Below are 17,372 nucleotides of genomic sequence, written 5' to 3' on the forward strand. Positions count from 1 at the left end.
GACTGTTTTTTAAAACAATTGACCAAAAGCAAAGGCAACAGTCCAGAAGTGACGTAATCTAACTGAATTGGGTGTGTCCCAGACCTTGAGCAAGGTATTCGTAGAGGAGGGGAGCCATTGTGTTCCTGAGCACAAGTTGGAGGGTTTTTCTCCTGGTGGACGTGTATATTACATTGTGAACTCTGCATTGTGGCTAAGTATATTTTTGATTATTGCAAGGTTTTTGATTATTGCAAGGTTCTGTGATTATTCCTGTGGGTTTTAGTTTTCTTAGTCTGTTTCATTTCTTTATAGTTATTACTATTACTGTAGAAAGTAATTACTATTACTGTAGAAAGGTTCTGTGATTATTCCTGTCTGTTTTTAATTTTCTTTATAGTCTGTGTTTCATTTCTTTATAGTAAGTTGATTTGCTGTTTGAATAAAGCTAGAAGGAAAAAAAAAAAAAACCAAAAAAAGAAACCTCCAAGTAGACAGCTCTCCAGCTTTTAAAACACCTTTTAAACTCTCCCTTGGAGTTAGTTGGCACAAAAAATCGGTTCAAACTATAAATTGGGGCATAAAGACTGTTTTTTAAAACAATTGACCAAAAGCAAAGGCAACAGTCCAGAAGTGCCCTACTTTACCCAGCTTGTCCCAGGCTAAACTGTTTGACTCCCTCCCTCCCTACCCCTCTACCCACCCACCCCTGGGGCTTGTTTTCTAATAAAGACTGCCTAACTTCCCATTGGCAGCGAGATAAATTAGTACATTGGTAACAGTCAAGGAAATACAAATCACAAACTACCAAGATGAGGACTATCCAATGTAACTGCTGTAGAGCCTTTATTCTGAGGGAAAGCATCTGGAAACTTAGAGCTTGCCCAATTTGTGCACAACTCTCTTCCTTGAAAATGGAGCTGACTGAGATAAAAGCTCAATTAGCTTCAATTAAAAGTATTACACCCACATTGCATTACACAGATAATAATTCCCCAATATCACGGAAAAACCAGGAGTCAAGAAAAGGAGATCCATTACGCTCAGGTAGGACCCAAAGTCATCCATTCTTGACAGATGAGCAGCCAACAGGTACACCCTCCCACTCAAACAGGTCATTAAGAAATTCTTTACAATCCAGGATTACAGTGGGCTCTGGTAGAATTAGACCTGTGATAAGGAGACACACAATGTACCAAATGCAAAAAGAACAAGCCCTCTCTATATTAAAAACTGAGGAAGTTCTTGAAAAAAACATTGCAGTATTACCAGAAAAGAGAGAAAAAACACAATGCATACAGTATTTCAAGATCCATAACCAAAAGAAAAATCTAATTGAGATGGATAACTCTGTCAACAGTGGCACAACTACAAACAGAAAGAGTAAAGTGAATAACAAATCTCAACTAATATCTCATAAGGAGTCCAGGAAAAGCAATAACCTTAAAGAGAGTACCTGGAAGGCTATGACCACAAATGCTCATAGTTTGGGAAATAAAATCCCAGATCTGCAGGCCCTAATGGCTGAGGCAGAATTGGACATTGTTGCTATCACAGAAACATGGTTCACAGAATCTCATGAATGGGATACAACAATACCAGGCTATAACTTGTTAAGGAAGGACAGAGAGGATAGAAAAGGGGGAGGTGTGGCTCTTTATGTCAGAAACAACATCCAAGCATCTGAGCTACAAGGAAGTTGGGGTAAAGAAGAAGCTCTATGGGTCGACCTAAAAAAAGATGACGGAGTGTCCATTTATATTGGAGTGGTTTACAGGCCTCCAAACCAAAAGGAAGAGCTGGACAGAGATCTGATTGAAGACATCCATAAGATAGGTAAGAAGGGAGAAGTGGTGATCGTGGGTGACTTTAATATGCCAGATGTAGACTGGAAAATCCCCTCTGCAGAAACTAAAAATAGTAGAGCAATAATGGATGCCATGCAAGTATCTTTGTTCAAACAAATGGTGTTGGAACCCACGAGAGAAGGTGCTATACTCGACTTATTGCTCAATAATGCAGATAATGTCTCAGATGTCCAGGTGGGCGCCCACCTCAGCAGCAGTGATCATCGAACGGTATGGTTTAATATCACTAATAGAATAGGGAAAAGAACCACAAAGACCCGAGTTTTACAGTTCAAAAACACAGACTTTGAGGAAATGGGAAAGTACCTGGAGGAAGAACTTAAAGGATGGGAGAACGAGAGAGATGTGGATCAGCAGTGGACCAATCTAAAAGGAGCAATCACCAAGGCAACTGCTCTATATGTTAGAAAACATAAAGAAAAGCAAAAGAAAATTGAAACCTATCTGGTTCTCAAAGGAGGTGGCTGACAAAATTAAAGCTAAAAGAACAGCATTCAAGAAATATAAAGGATCCCAAAGGGAGGAGCACAAAGAAGAATATTTGTATCAACTGAGGGAGACGAAGAAAACAATCAAGTTGGCAAAAAATCAAGCAGAAGAGAGGATTGCCAAGGAGATAAAAAATGGTGACAAAACATTTTTCAGATACATCAGCGAAAAGAGAAAGGTCCAAAGTGGTATAGTGAAATTGAAAGGTGGTAATGATCAATGTGTGGAGACAGACGAAGAAATGGCAGAAATATTAAACGAATACTTCAGCTCTGTGTTCACTAAAGAAGACCCTGGAGAAGGACCATCTCTACACAACAAGAACGTGGAGGGAAGTGGAATAGATGAAAATCCTTTTACAGTAGAAAATGTGTGGGAAGAGCTAAAGAACCTGAAAGTGGACAAAGCCATGGGGCCTGATGGGATTCATCCAAGGATATTGAGGGAGCTCAGAGATGTTCTGGCGGGTCCGCTGTGTGACCTGTTCAATAGATCCCTAGAAACGGGAGTGGTGCCGAGAGACTGGAGAAGAGCGGTGGTGGTCCCGCTTCACAAGAGTGGGAACAGGGAGGAGGCTGGCAACTACAGGCCGGTTAGCCTCACTTCGGTGGTGGGAAAAGTAATGGAGTCTCTGCTGAAAGAGAGAATAGTGAACTATCTACAGTCCGGAGAATTGATGGACCAGAGGCAACATGGATTCACCAGGGGAAGATCCTGTCAGACAAATCTGATTGACTTTTTGACTGGGTAACCAAGGAATTGGACCAAGGAAGAGCGCTCGATGTCATATACTTGGATTTCAGCAAAGCTTTTGATACGGTTCCGCACAGGAGACTGGTGAATAAAACGAGAAGCTTGGGAGTGAGTGACAAGGTGGTGACCTGGATTGCAAATTGGTTGACGGACAGAAGACAATGTGTGATGGTAAACGGAACCTTCTCTGAAGAGAGAGCGGTTTTAAGCGGTGTACCGCAAGGATCGGTGTTGGGACCGGTCCTGTTCAATATCTTTGTGAGCGACATTGCGGACGGGATAGAAGGTAAGGTTTGTCTTTTTGCGGATGACACTAAGATCTGCAACAGAGTGGACACGCCGGAAGGAGTGGAGAGAATGAGACGGGATCTAAGGAAACTGGAAGAGTGGTCGAAGATATGGCAGCTGAGATTCAATGCCAAGAAGTGCAAAGTCATGCATATGGGGAGCGGAAATCCGAATGAACTGTATTCGATGGGGGGGGAAAGGCTGACGTGCACGGAGCAGGAGAGGGACCTTGGGGTGATAGTGTCTAATGATATGAAGTCTGCGAAACAATGCGACAAGGCGATAGCAAAAGCCAGAAGAATGCTGGGCTGCATAGAGAGAGGAATATCGAGTAAGAAAAGGGAAGTGATTATTCCCTTGTACAGGTCCTTGGTGAGGCCTCACCTGGAGTACTGTGTTCAGTTCTGGAGACCGTATCTACAAAAAGACAAAGACAAGATGGAAGCGGTACAGAGAAGGGCGACCAGGAAGGTGGAGGATCTTCATCGCATGACGTACGAGGAGAGATTGAAGAATCTAAATATGTACACCCTGGAGGAAAGGAGGAGCAGAGGTGATATGATACAGACTTTCAGATACTTGAAAGGTTTTAATGATCCAAAGGCAACGACAAACCTTTACCATAAGAAAAAAATCAGCAGAACCAGGGGTCACGATTTGAAGCTCCAGGGAGGAAGATTCAGAACCAATGTCAGGAAGTATTTCTTCACGGAGAGGGTGGTGGATGCCTGGAATGCCCTTCCGGAGGAAGTGGTGAAGACCAGAACTGTGAAGGACTTCAAAGGGGCGTGGGATAAACACTGTGGATCCATAAAGTCAAGAGGCCGCCAATGAAGAGTGGGTGACTCGCCAGAATGATGGCTACTGCCTGGAGACAATACCCTTAGTCAATAAACATACACATGGTTACTGTGACTCCAACATCACTCTAAGATTCAACAGCATGAGGAAATGTGGAAAAAAGGATTTGCACTCACAATGACGGGAGTAGCTGGCTTGTTACGGCGGTTACTACCCCAAACCAAATATCCAGATTACTACCTCCACCTTCCTCTATTCCTGATGCCTTTCAACTAGCTTGATCACTCCATTCTTATACTTCACTTTCAATGCATATCCAGCATAGTTCTCTGCTTCAACAGCAGGGGAAAAGAAAAACTGTTACTTCACACATCCAGCAGAGCTCTCTGCTTAAAAGGCAGGGGAGAAGAAAAAAGGGTTCGCACTCACAAAGCGGGGAGTAGCTGGCTTGTTACGGCGGTTACTACCCCAAACCAAATGTACCTGATACTTCACTCTCGACGCATATCCAGCATGGCTCTCTACTTCAACGGCATCGGAGAAAGACTGATACATCACGAATTTCCAGCATAGCTCTCTGCTTCAACGGCAGGGGAAAAGAAAAACTGATACTTCACGCATATCCAGCATAACTTCAACGGCAGGGGAGAAGAAAAAAGGATTCACACTCACAAAGCAGGGAGTAGCTGGCTTGTCACGGCGGTTACTACCCCAAACCAAATGTGCCTGATACTTCACTTTCGATGCATATCCAGCATAGCTCTCTGCTTCAACAGCAGGGGAGAAGATAAACAACCAATAAGGGCTGTATAACATAATCTGGGTAAAAACAAATAAGCATGGGTGTAGCTTGCTTATTGCGGCGGTTACTACTCCTACTACCTCTAACTAATCAAGCTAGATATTTCACTTGGATGCAGCTCCTCCACCGCTCTCTACATTAATGGCGGGGGTGGAAGGGAATTAGAACCAAGAGCTAAGAGAAGCAGATAAGTATGGGAGAAGAAATGAGGGAAGCTTGCTGGGCAGACTGGATGGGCCGTTTGGTCTTCTTCTGCCGTCATTTCTATGTTTCTATGTTTCTATGTTTCTATGAATCGGAAATCCAAAAAAGGCTTCCTACAAGAAAGGGCTTGGATCTCAGACATCCTCCGAGCCAAGCAGATTGCCACCAAAAATACTGTCTTCAATGTGAGGTCCTTTAAAGTGGCCTGTTTAAGGGGTTCAAAAGGGGCGTCACACAAGACCCTAAGCACCAAATTAAGGCTCCAGGACAGACAAACGGCTCGGACCAGAGGATTCAAATGCTTCGCCCCCCAGAGAAAATGCAACACATCCAGATGCGACGTCAGAACCCTACCATGAACCTTGCTTATGAGACACCCCAAAGCCGCAACTTAGACCTAAAGGGAATTTAAGGACAACTCTTTGACTTACACTATCAAATAACTAGCTGTTAATGTTGAATATAATATTGTCTTTATGTATCATGGCATAAAGGACTGACAGGGGAGAACGCCCTGCTCGCGACACCACAATTCGAAGACCCTCTTACCCTGATGCAAGTCAACGAGGTAGAGGTCTTTAGCGCATGCAGAGTAGTAGTAATCGCATCCTACGGATAACCTTTTTTCCTCAATTGCCGCCTTTCAAAAGTCAGGCCACTAGACAAAAGCAATCTGCTTGGTCGAAAAATTTAGGGCCTTGACGAAGCAGATTTGGAAGATGACAGAGTCTCAGGGGACCGTCCACCATGAGATTGACCAGGTCTGTGAACCGCAGTCGTCGAGGTCACTCCAGGGCCACCAGCATTATTTTCCCTGGGTGGATCTCTAACCATTGGATAATCTTGTCGATCAAAGGCTATGGAGGGAAAACATATAGAAGTACCTTGGTCACCCACGGAAGTACCAGTGCGTCAACCCCTTCCACTCCGTGTTCCCTTCTGCGACTGAAAAAGTGAGGAGCTTTGGCATTTCTTTGAGTTGCCATCAAGTCCAGCCCATCTCTTAGAGACGAGGTCCATTTCTTTGTCGGAAAGTTCCCACTCTCCGGGACTGATCCTCTGTCGACTCAGGAAATCCGCTTGCACATTGTTGGTTCCAGCAATGTGTGACGCAGCCAGAAGGGCAAGATGCCCTTCCACCCAGGCCATTAGTTGCTCTGCTTCGGAGGCTACTGGCCGACTTTTGATGCTGCCTTGACGGTTGATGTAGGCCACTGTCGTTCCATTTTTGGACAGGATTCTGACAGCTCGGTTCTGTACCAGTGGTAGAAAGTGCCATAGCGCCAAACGAACTGCTGTTGTTTCCAGGCGATTGATGGGACCAGCTCGCCTCCTCAGACGACCACTCGCCCTGGACTGATCGGGACTGAGAGACTGCATCCATGGTTACTATCACCCACTGAGGAACTTCGAGGCCCACTCTGCGACTCAAGTCTTCCAGAACAAGCCACCAGCCAAGACTGGATCAGGCGGACTCCGTGAGTGGTAAGGGGACCTGAAACTCTTCCAACTTCAGATCCCAACGGGAGAGTAACACTCTCTGTAACGATCTCATGTGAGCAAATGCCCATGGGACCAACTGCAGGGTGGACGCCATGGAACAGAGGACCTGCAAATAGTCCCAGTCCTTGGAGAGAGGAAGCGACAAGAGACGACGAACCACCTGCATCGATTTGTTGATCCGGTCCAACTGGAAGAACACTTTCCCCACACAGGTGTCAAACCTGGCTCCCAAGAAGTCCAGCACCTGAGACAGGAGAAGGCTGCTCTTGGCCTGATTGATGACCCATCTGAGTGATTATAGAAGACTCACGACTTTGGTGACCGCTGTTTTGCAGAGGACTCTCGACTTCGCTCGGATGAGCTAGTCATCCAAATATGGGTGAATCAGTACCCCCTCCCTCCTGAGAGCTGCTATCATGACTACCATTACCTCGGTGAACGTGCGAGGCGCCGTAGCCAGACCGAATGGCAGGACACAAAACTGGAAATGCATGCCGAGGATCATGAACCGAAGAAACTTCTGGTGATCCCTGTGGATGGCTATGTGGAAATATACTTCCGTTAAATCCAGGGAAGCCAAGAACTCGCCGCTGCGGACCGCCGCAATGACCAAGTGCAGGGTCTCCATCTGGAAATGTGGAACTCTGAAGGCCCTGTTCACCTTCTTCAGGTCCAGGATCGGCCAGAAGGACCCCTTCTTCTTCGGGACCACGAAATAGATGTAGTAGCGTCCCATCATCCACTCCACCTGGGGGATGAGAACTATGGACCCCAGGCAGTTCAGTCGGTCGAGGGTTTGTCGAACAATCTGTTCTTTCATGTGAGAGCCGCAAGGGGAGACTATAAAAAGGTCTTGGAGAGGCCAAGCAACTTCTAATGTGTAGCCGTGTTCTATGATGTTTAGAACCCACTGATTGGAGGTTATCTTGACCCATTCCTCATAAAAACCGGACAGTCGTCCCTCTACTAGAGGAACTGAGGAATGAACCGACTGCATTTCATTGCGTGGACTTGGCTCCAAGCGACGCAGAACTGACCCCGTTGCGAGAGGGTCTACGGCCCCGAAAGGAATAAGACCAGTCTTGCGACATGCCAGCGCTCCAAGTCTTTGCCAAAGAGAAACTTCCCCTTGAAAGGGAAAGCACTCAACTGGGCTTTGGAAGAGACATTGGCCGACCAGTTGCGTAGCCACAGGAGCCTCCTGGCTGAAACTGCTGACACCATGGGTCCTGGAGGAAGTACGCAGAAAATCATACAAGGCATCAGCCCCATATACAACCGCCGCCTCCAAGCGCTCCGCCTGTGCCAATTCCTAAGGCAGAAGGTCTCGGGAAGTCAGTAACTGTTGTACCCAGCGGAGGCTCGCCCGGAGCATGAAGCTACTGCAAACGGCCGCCCGGATACCCAGTGCCGAAACTTTGAACATCCGCTTCAAAAGATCTTCGAGTTTCTTATCCTGGAAGTCCTTGAGGGCCGCTGCTCCTGCTACCGGGATCGTGGCTCTCTTCATTACTGCAGACACCGAGGTGTCTACTTTGGGAAACTTCAAAAGCTACAAAGCCTCTTTGGGCAAAGGATAAAGTCTATCCATAGCCCGTCCCACTCACAGGCTTGCCTCCAGCACATCCCACTCCCAGATCATCAACTGTTGAACCATGGGATGAAATCGTAAAGTCTTGACTGGGCCCCGTAACCCCGCCACGACTGGAACCACTGAAACCTGGGGCAAGACTTCCTGGGGGAGCACCACTCCGAGCTCTGACAAGATGCACAGAATGAGGGGGGTCTAATTCTTCCCTGTGGAACAGGCGAACAACCTTCGGGTCATCACCCTCCAGAGGTGACACCTTCCCCAGGTCTTCATCTGGATCTGTCCCAGTCAGGGGCGGAGGGACTGAGAAAGCATCCGAAGCACCAGTACCAGAAGCGTCCGGGATGGGGGCCCTGTCTGGAAGCGAGGAGCCCCGCAGCTTCTTGACTCGAAGGGATTCCTGGGACTCTAGGCATCTGGGAATCTTCTTGGGGGGCCCTTCAGGTCGCCCCTGCTGTGATGCCCCACTCTGCTGAGCCTGAGTAGCCATGAAGGCTTTGTGCATTAAAAGCACAAAATCCAACGAGAAGGCATTAAGACCACCCCCTCCCCCACCAGGGGATTGGGGCTCGCTATCAGAAAAGTCCTGGGAAGGATCCTGAAGGTCGTCAGGACTGCTGGTAACCGGAGACAGATCGGGCAGGAGATCCCCCCCCCCCCCCCCACCCGATGCCTTGGCCCGCGTGTCAGCAAAAGAATTCAAGATGGCCTTCCTGACTGGCAGATCATTTTGCTGCACCGTGGTTCTTAGCCAAAGACCCCAGTCCCCGATCCGAGGTTCCCCCCCCACCCCCCCCGGGGAGGCACCTATTACACAGCCCCGAAAGGGAGAGCTGCGAAGCTGGAGCTGTTAAGGCTATTCACATTTTGAATACTGTGACAATTCTGGTTGCCACATCTCAAAAAAAGATATAGTTGCAATGGAGAAGGTACAGAGAAGGGTGACCAAAATAATAAAGGGGATGGAACAGCTCCCCAATGAGGAAAGGCTGAAAAGGTTAGGGCTGTTCAGCTTGGAGAAGAGAAGGCTGAGGGGAGATATAATAGTGGTCTTTAAAATAATGAGCGGTCTTGAAAGAGTACATGTGAAATCGGTTATTTACACTTTCGGATAATAGAAGGACTAGGGGGCACTCCATGAAGTTAGCAAGTAGCACATTTAAAACTAATCAGAGAAAATTCTTTTTCACTCAACACACAAACTCTGGAATTTGTTGCCAGAGGATGTGGTTAGTGCAGTTAGTATAGCTGGGTTTAAAAAAGGTTTGGATAAGTTCTTGGAGAAGTCCATTAACTGCTATTAATCAAATTGACTTAGGGCAGGGCTTCCCAAACCTGTCCTGGGGATGCCATAACCAGTCGGGTTTTCAGGATACCCACAATAAAAATGCATGAGAAATTTGCATACTCTGAGTCTCCATGGATATGCAAATGTATCTCATGCATATTCATTGGAGGTATCTTGAAAACCCAATTGGCTGTGGGATCCCAAGGACAGGTTTGGGAAGCCCTGACTTAAGGAATGGCCTCTGCTATTACTGGCATCAGTAGCATGGGATCTTCTTAGTGTTTGGGTACTTGCCAGGTTCTTGTGGCCTGGTTTGGCCTCTGTTGGACACAGGATGCTGGGCTTATGGATCCTTGGTCTGACCCAGCATGGCAATTTCTTATGTTCTTAAGTCTGACAGTAGGTTTCCTTCTACAATAATTTCACTTGCAATTCGCTTTCTGTGAATATTTTCATTCACTGAAAGGACTATGATACTACAATGCTTTTTCATCTTTTACCTCAATTTATGTCGGGAAGACTACCTGGCAATTAAAAGTTTGATTATCTGAACATAAGAGTGACTTAGCAATGTATTAATGTGCCTTTGGTTGACCATTGTTTACAGTATCATTTATTTACAGATATGCAGTGCTGAGTCACTGACATGATCTCTTCAAGTCTCTGAGATAGAGACTGATTGCCTTTTGATTCGCTGCAAGCAACAATGGATTTACCATTTAAATACATTATCTCCATTTGGATTTAACATTGCTACTGAATGGAGTCAGATCTTATGATGTGCTGTTTAAAGTAGTTGATTGTGACAATGCTTCCTGATTGGACCATCATGAACAGCTATTTGCTAATTGGTTCCAGAATACAAGTAGGAACTTTAAAAATATGGCCATCAAGATTAATTAACTAATTTATATGAAGCCATGCGGCACAAAAATAGTTTGCCCTGAAGCAGTCTCAGCAAAACGCGGCTCCCGTCAGCATTTTCTTCAGATAAGTACTGCATTCCTTCAACATAAGTACTACAGGGTTCTGCACATAGCCTTTTCCTTCAGCACAAATATTACATATACATTTATTCAAATTAGCATCATGAAAAAAAATATATACCTAGACTCACTGAGTTGTTTAACCAGTTTAAAAGTAGATTTGTTTCTAGTAGTGCTGGAGCTGTTAAGGCCATTCACATTTTGTGAAAGGGCTTTTTTCAATGATGGCACTTGCAGTTTTTGTTGAGTGATGGTAAATTTTGTTATTCCAGCACTAGCTGCTTGAGATTTTCCCCTTATTTTGCATTTTTCACTATTGAGGTTTTAATCTGCAGCACTGATATTTTGTGTAGTTAGTAATCTAAAAGAAAATAAAAATAATGGATTGGGCACCTGGTTTTCTTTTTTTATATTTTTCAATATCCATAAGGACAGCAGTAATCTCCTGTGGCTGAGAAAGAATGTACACTGCCACACAGAGCATGATATTCAGTGCTGCATGATGAGTAGGAAGTTATCCAAATATCCGGTCCCACTCAGTGACCACCATGCTTAGCTGGATAAGTACTAAGTAGCTAGCCGGATAAGTTGTGGTGGGATATGGGTGTTCCGGGGAGAAGCTACTTAGCCGGCCAACTTAGTCAGTTAGAAAGCGATATTCAGACTTATCTGGTTAAATTAACTGGATAGGTTTGACTTAGCTGGATAAGATTTATCTGGCTAATGAGTGGTTTATTCAGGAATATTTATCTCTTGAAGTTAGCCGGATAAGTCTTCCTAAAGTTACTTCCATGTGGCTTTTTCTTAGATCACTGGTACTATTAGAACAATAAATTCTGGGTAACATTTGAGTGTGACCACTATTTTGCCATATTCCAAGTTTGAAGAGCAGGAATGAAACCCAGATGTATTCTGGCTTTGTGTACTTTGCATTTGGTCTTAAAAATTTACATTCTCTATTTTGCCATATGCTTAAAAACATATATGGTTCAGGATTAGTCATTAAATTTCCTTTCATTCAAAACTGTCCAGGGTGATTTACAACAAAATACAAATTAAATATAAACAAACACTCTCCAATGACTGCATAAAATTCTTTACCTTTCCTGTGACTTTTCCCACAGAGCTTTAACCCACGATGGAAGCAAGACGGGTTTTTTCAAACTAGCAGCCACTAAATATTTCTTGCTGCCAACTTCTCCCGCTATGAGGTGAGTTACTGACACATTGAGATCTCTGTACACACGACCTCCCATCATCTGCACATATTTATGAACTTCTTCCTTGAGACAAAAAGGGGAAAATAAGGAAAGGCAAGTCAAATGTCTGTGTATTCTACCAACAGGAATATAAAGTTAAGGAGGGATCAGACTGTCTTCATATCCCTGAAGCTTGAGCCTTTTAAAAAGACCAATGAGCTTTTGAGCCTTATAGGGCTGTGAAAAGAAAGCTGATAAATCCAAAGAATGCTATAGATCAGAAGTCCCAAAATAGGGGTACTAAAGGAAGACTTGATTACCATCAGTTAGAAACAATAAATTAGAAATTTTGTTGGTGGAGGCATTAAAATTATCGGGAAAAGGCTGTTAAATGAGAACCTCATCAGGACTGAGAGCAGGGGCTGATAAAGATTCCTTTGGTACTTTAGGAAGGCTTACAGCCTACAAAAACTTCAATTTTCTCCAGGATCAAAATGCCTACTAGAACTGCACTTTATTATAAATTTAGGAATGACTACTTTAAAATAAAGCCTGTAAATCCAATGTTTTTGTGGCTGGGTCATTACGTAAAGAACGGCGAAATTTAGTCTTACCTGCTAATTTCCTTTCCTAGAGTCCAGCCAGATGGATGGGTTTATGATGGAGACAGAACAGGTTTACTGACATAGGAAAATTGATTCTTACCTGCTAATTTTCGTTCTTGGAATACCACAGATCAATCCAGACAAGTGGGTTTTGCATCCCTACCAATAGATGGAGGCAGAGAATAAAACTTTTCAGGCACTGCTACTTAATTGAGAGTGCCACCTGCAGTCCTTCAATACCAACCTGTACCTAAGCCAAGATGCCTACCCCCAAAAAACCCAAATGATTTCCATGTGGGGCAATTAGAGACTCAAAGTTGGATCACTCTATAAAATATGGCCCCCAACCTCCAGGGTAATGAACAAACTTTCAACCCTAACAGCTTAGTTTATATACAATATTTGCAAAAAATGTTCATTTTATAACATCCAGAAGCGGGAAAGGTGTTTTGCAAAAATAAGGGGACGGGATTCTGGACTGATCTGTGGTACTCCAGGAATGAAAATTAGCATGTAAGAACCAGTTTTCCTTTCCTATTCATATCCCAGATCAGCCCAGACAAGTGGGATGTACCCAACCCCCCTTCACTCTGGGCGGGAACCCAAAAGACCCACGGGTAACACACTTTACCCAAACGTAATTTCCTCTGACGCCTGAACATCCGGATGGTAACAAGTGTGCAGGGTAAACCACATCGCCATCTGACAAATCTCTTATGGAGATACCAGCTGACACTTCACCCAGGAAGCTACTTGCGCCCTAGCAGAATGTGGCCGCAGCTCCCTAGGACAGGCTGAAAAAATCGCCTCCTTCAACCATCACACAATCGTACTCTTAGCCGCCTTACATCCTTTCTTTGCTCCACCTAATAAAACAAATAGATGATAAGACTTCCAAAATTCATTAATGACCTTAAGATATCACAACAGAGTTCTATGGACATCCAACAAATAAAGTTCCCTTGCATGTGGCATATCTGCCGTCAGATGAGGGAAGGCTGGTAATTCCACCATCTGGCTGAGATGAAACGAGGACCCGACCTTGGACAAAAGGAAGGAACTGTATTCAGTGTCACCCCGTCGCCCAAAATCCAAAGAAACTGATCTCTGCATGACAGAGTTTGAAGTTCCAAAATCTGCCTGGCCGAACAAATTCCCACCAAGAAAACAGCCTTCAAGGTGAGATTCTTCAAAGACGCCCTTCTCAACAGTTCAAAAGAAGGAACACAAAGCACTCAAAGAACCAGATTAAGGTCCCACGAGGGACCTACGAACGGACGGACACAAATATTTGCCCCTTTAAGAAAACATATGATGTCTGGATGAGATGCCAATGGCATCCCCTGAAGCTTTCCTCAAAAACAGCATAAGGCTGCCACCTGAACTCAGAGCAAATTATAGGCCAGCACCTTTGCTAAGCCATCCTGCTAGAGCGCCAACACCTGGGAAACATCGACCTCCAAAGGATTCAGGCCAAGTTTCTCACACCATGATTCAAACACTCTCCACACCCGGATATACACCAGCAAAGTGGAAGGTCTCCTAGCCTGCAGCAACGTAGTAATCACTGGCTCTGAATACCCTTTCAAGCGAAAATATCGCCTCTCAAATGCCAGGCTGCTAGACAAAGCGATCCCCCTGTTCTGAAAAGATGGATCGTCGCACCAGATCCGCAAACCACAGATGATGCAGCCACTTCGGAGCCACTAGAATCGCCCTTCCTAGATGTTTGTTATTATTTAGGAGAGTTGTGGGTGGATCCTTGGACCGGTGGCAGATGACCATGCCCCCAGGGGAAGATCCCGAGAGGGACCACCGGTCAGGCTCAGAGTTAGGAGACAGACACACACTAGTTCTTTTATTAGACAGTATACTGAACCACCAGAGGTGGCAGTAGTGAGCTAGAATGCCCGGCTGGGCTGTAGTCCCTCAGATACTGGAACAGCGATCCCTGGAGGCTGAGCTGTAGAGAAACTGAAATATAATACAGGCCGGTACAGTAAAGTGCGGCCGCAGTTACCCCGTTTCTAACCCGCTGTGTACTCACAATTTGGCCGCGTAAGTCTAACCCGCGATTCTGTTTTTACCGATCCTTACCGCTTCTTTAACTCGACGCGTTTCCCTTTCCGCCCGCGGCATGTATATGTATGTAAACGATCCGATTAGCTATTCCCTCCCATTCAGTAAAGTGCGTCCCGACTATCGCCTTTTTAACCTATCTTGCCGCGTCTTTAACCTACTAATTTACCGCCTTCCCTGACACTGGCGTTAGTGTGGTGAACTTAGCCACCCAGTCCCAAATCAACCCAATCCACAAAAAAAAAAATGCTTCTCGCACTTAGCCGCCCAGTCCCAAACCAAACCAACCCAATCCAAGCCCCAACAGAGAGACGAAATTTCACAGTCCCAAACTTTCCCCCAGCCCCCGCTCACCTGCCCTGGCCGCGGCCACGCAAGCCCCCAGCAGCAGCAGTAGAAGGGCGGCGAGAGAGAGCGGCTTCAGCAGCCCCGCCGGCGAAGGATGAATACGTGCACGACTGTAGGTCCAATATGGGCGCTCAAGGCAGCGAAGGTGCATGCGCACACGCCGTGACCGGCTGGACGTCGGAGGTCACGGCGTGTGCGCATGCGCCTTCGCTGCCTTGAGCACCCATATTGGACCTACAGTCGTGCACGTATTCATCCTTCGCCGGCGGGGCTGCTGAAGCCGCTCTCTCTCGCCGCCCTTCTACTGCTGCTGCTGGGGGCTTGCGTGGCCGCGGCCAGGGCAGGTGAGCGGGGGCTGGGGGAAAGTTTGGGACTGTGAAATTTCGTCTCTCTCTGCTGGGGCTTGGCTTGGGTTGGTTTGGTTTGGGACTGTGAAATTTCGTCTCTTTTGTCCATCCGAAGGAGGGTGCTTTGTTGCGCTCCCTGCCTCCGATCGCCGGCTGCTGGGGCTTGCTGGCGCCGAGCGCTCAAGGCAGCGGGGTCTGTAGGAGAACCATCCATTCCTGGTACCTGTCATTTCAAACGTCATTTGAAATGACAGGTATCAGCGCACCCAGGATACTGTATAGGCGCTGTATAGCGCCTATACAGTAAAATGGATTGCGCTTCATGGACGCGAGTTGGACGCGGCTTGCATTTGCATGCCATTTAAATACAGTATCGAGCGGTAGGTGATCCGAACTGTGCGTGCGGCAAGCGCGGGTGCGCCGGGCACTAACGCACCTCTTTCTACCGCACCTTACTGTATCGGCCCGATAGTGAGTAGGCAGGGTATGCAGAGTTCCTGGACAGAACCTGATGGTAACACTCACACAATGTCTCATAGAAGCCCAGGAGCTGGAATGTAGAAGGCCCTCGAGGAGCGAGTACCTGGTTCCAGGGAAAGCTCTGAGAGTGCGATGGTAACTCACAGATGTAGTAGGCAGCGATGACTTCCAGGCAGAAGTGAATTCCGAAGAAGTCTGGGAACGAGGGCCCTTGAGGAGCGAGTACCGGTTCCAGACTGCAACCTACAAAGTAAGAGAGAACGAGGCCCCCGAGGAGCGGGTACCCCTGGTTAGTCCGAGGAGGCAGAGTAGCGTAGATAGAACGAATCCCTATCCTTATCCTTGCTAACTCACCTTGTTAGCAATTCAGAGACCTTTAAATATCTGAAGTGGATGACATCATCTCAGGGGGACGTCCCTGAGGTTCGCGCCACTTCTGGTACTTGAGGTGGGGCCGCGCCGCACCCCTAGGCATCAGGTCAACATGGCGGTTTGCAGCGTCGGGCCGATCCGGGGACGCCGGACGAGGATGGCCAAAGAATGCCGCGGCAGCCAGCCTTCCATCAACCCCAGAGGGCGTCGCCAATCTGGTAAGGTGGGCGGAGTGGAGACGTCGGGCAGTGACGGTCGCAATAATGTTGCTCGATGTGATGTAGCACTCAGCCCACAGGAGGCCAAGGGGGAGATACGTATAGTAGAAGCCTCGTCAGCCAAGGCTGTACCAGAACGTTGATTCCTTCAAAACTGACCTTCCTCCTGTGGCTGAAGAACCTGTCCACCTTGGCATTTTCTCAAGTTGCCATAAGATTGAACTGGGGCTTGTGCCATAAGATTGAACTGGGGCTTGCCCCACCTGTTCCGAATGAGGGCAAAGGCCTCCGCCGATAACTCCCATTCCCCAGGATCTAGTTGCTGTCTGCTGAGATGTCTGCCTGCACGTTGTCCAGTCTGGCCACACGAGAAGCTGCTTTCACTGCCAGATGTTTCTCTGCCCAGACAAAGAGCTCCTGAGCCTCTAGACGACTCTTTGTACCACCCTGACAATTGATGTACGCAACCGTTGTCGCATTGTCTAAGAATTCTCGAACCGCATGCCCCCGAATCCACGGCGCGCTCATGGTGACATTCTGCCACAATCACGACAAGATCCCTGGTCATGATCAGGCCCGAGGCACAAGTAACAATAATTATGCCCGTCCGTGAGGGAGATAATCTTCCCGCATTGGCAATATTTAAACCCAGACGGTTTGGGTGCCAATATGCAGGGAAAAATCGAAAAACTTTGAAAAAATTTCACCGAAAATATTTTCTTCACTGAGAGAACGAAAGCCCGCGTGCATTCGGCTTGCGGAAAAAAATAGACTGAGGGGAAGATGGCTGATTTGCGTGGGAACACACTGCACAGCTGCACAGAGTTAAAAACTCTGTGATTCACTGAGGGAAGCTCTGCCTACCAGGATCGCGAAGCACTCCCATACAGCATGGCTAAATCAGCCTATCGACAGGAAATACTGTGTACAATTCTGGAGACCGCATCTTGAAAAGGATATAAACAGGGTGGAGTCGATACAGAGGGTGGCTACTAAAATGAACAGTGGTCTTCATTCTAAAGCATATTGGGTATAGACTTAAATATCTAAATATGTATTCCCTAGAGGAAAAGCGAGATAGGGGAGATATGATAAAGACATTCAAATATCTCAAAGATTTCCATGCACAGGAGGTGAGCCTTTTTAAATGGAAAGGAGACTCTAGATAGAGG

At 46.5% G+C, this 17,372-nt stretch overlaps 1 protein-coding gene across 3 annotated transcripts in view; it reads right to left on the reverse strand.

The window, feature by feature from the left end:
- TOPBP1 (DNA topoisomerase II binding protein 1) overlaps positions 1-17,372 on the reverse strand; it is a 248,317-nt gene that overhangs the window by 219,410 nt on the left and 11,535 nt on the right. For all 3 annotated transcript variants that reach the window (XM_029589328.1, XM_029589327.1, XM_029589329.1), the window contains exon 5: positions 11,654-11,835. In XM_029589328.1, coding sequence (XP_029445188.1) covers positions 11,654-11,835 — 182 coding nt within the window. The remainder of the gene's footprint in view (positions 1-11,653; positions 11,836-17,372) is intronic.

The sequence above is a fragment of the Rhinatrema bivittatum genome, chromosome 2, assembly GCF_901001135.1.
Source record: "Rhinatrema bivittatum chromosome 2, aRhiBiv1.1, whole genome shotgun sequence".
NCBI lineage: Eukaryota > Metazoa > Chordata > Amphibia > Gymnophiona > Rhinatrematidae > Rhinatrema > Rhinatrema bivittatum.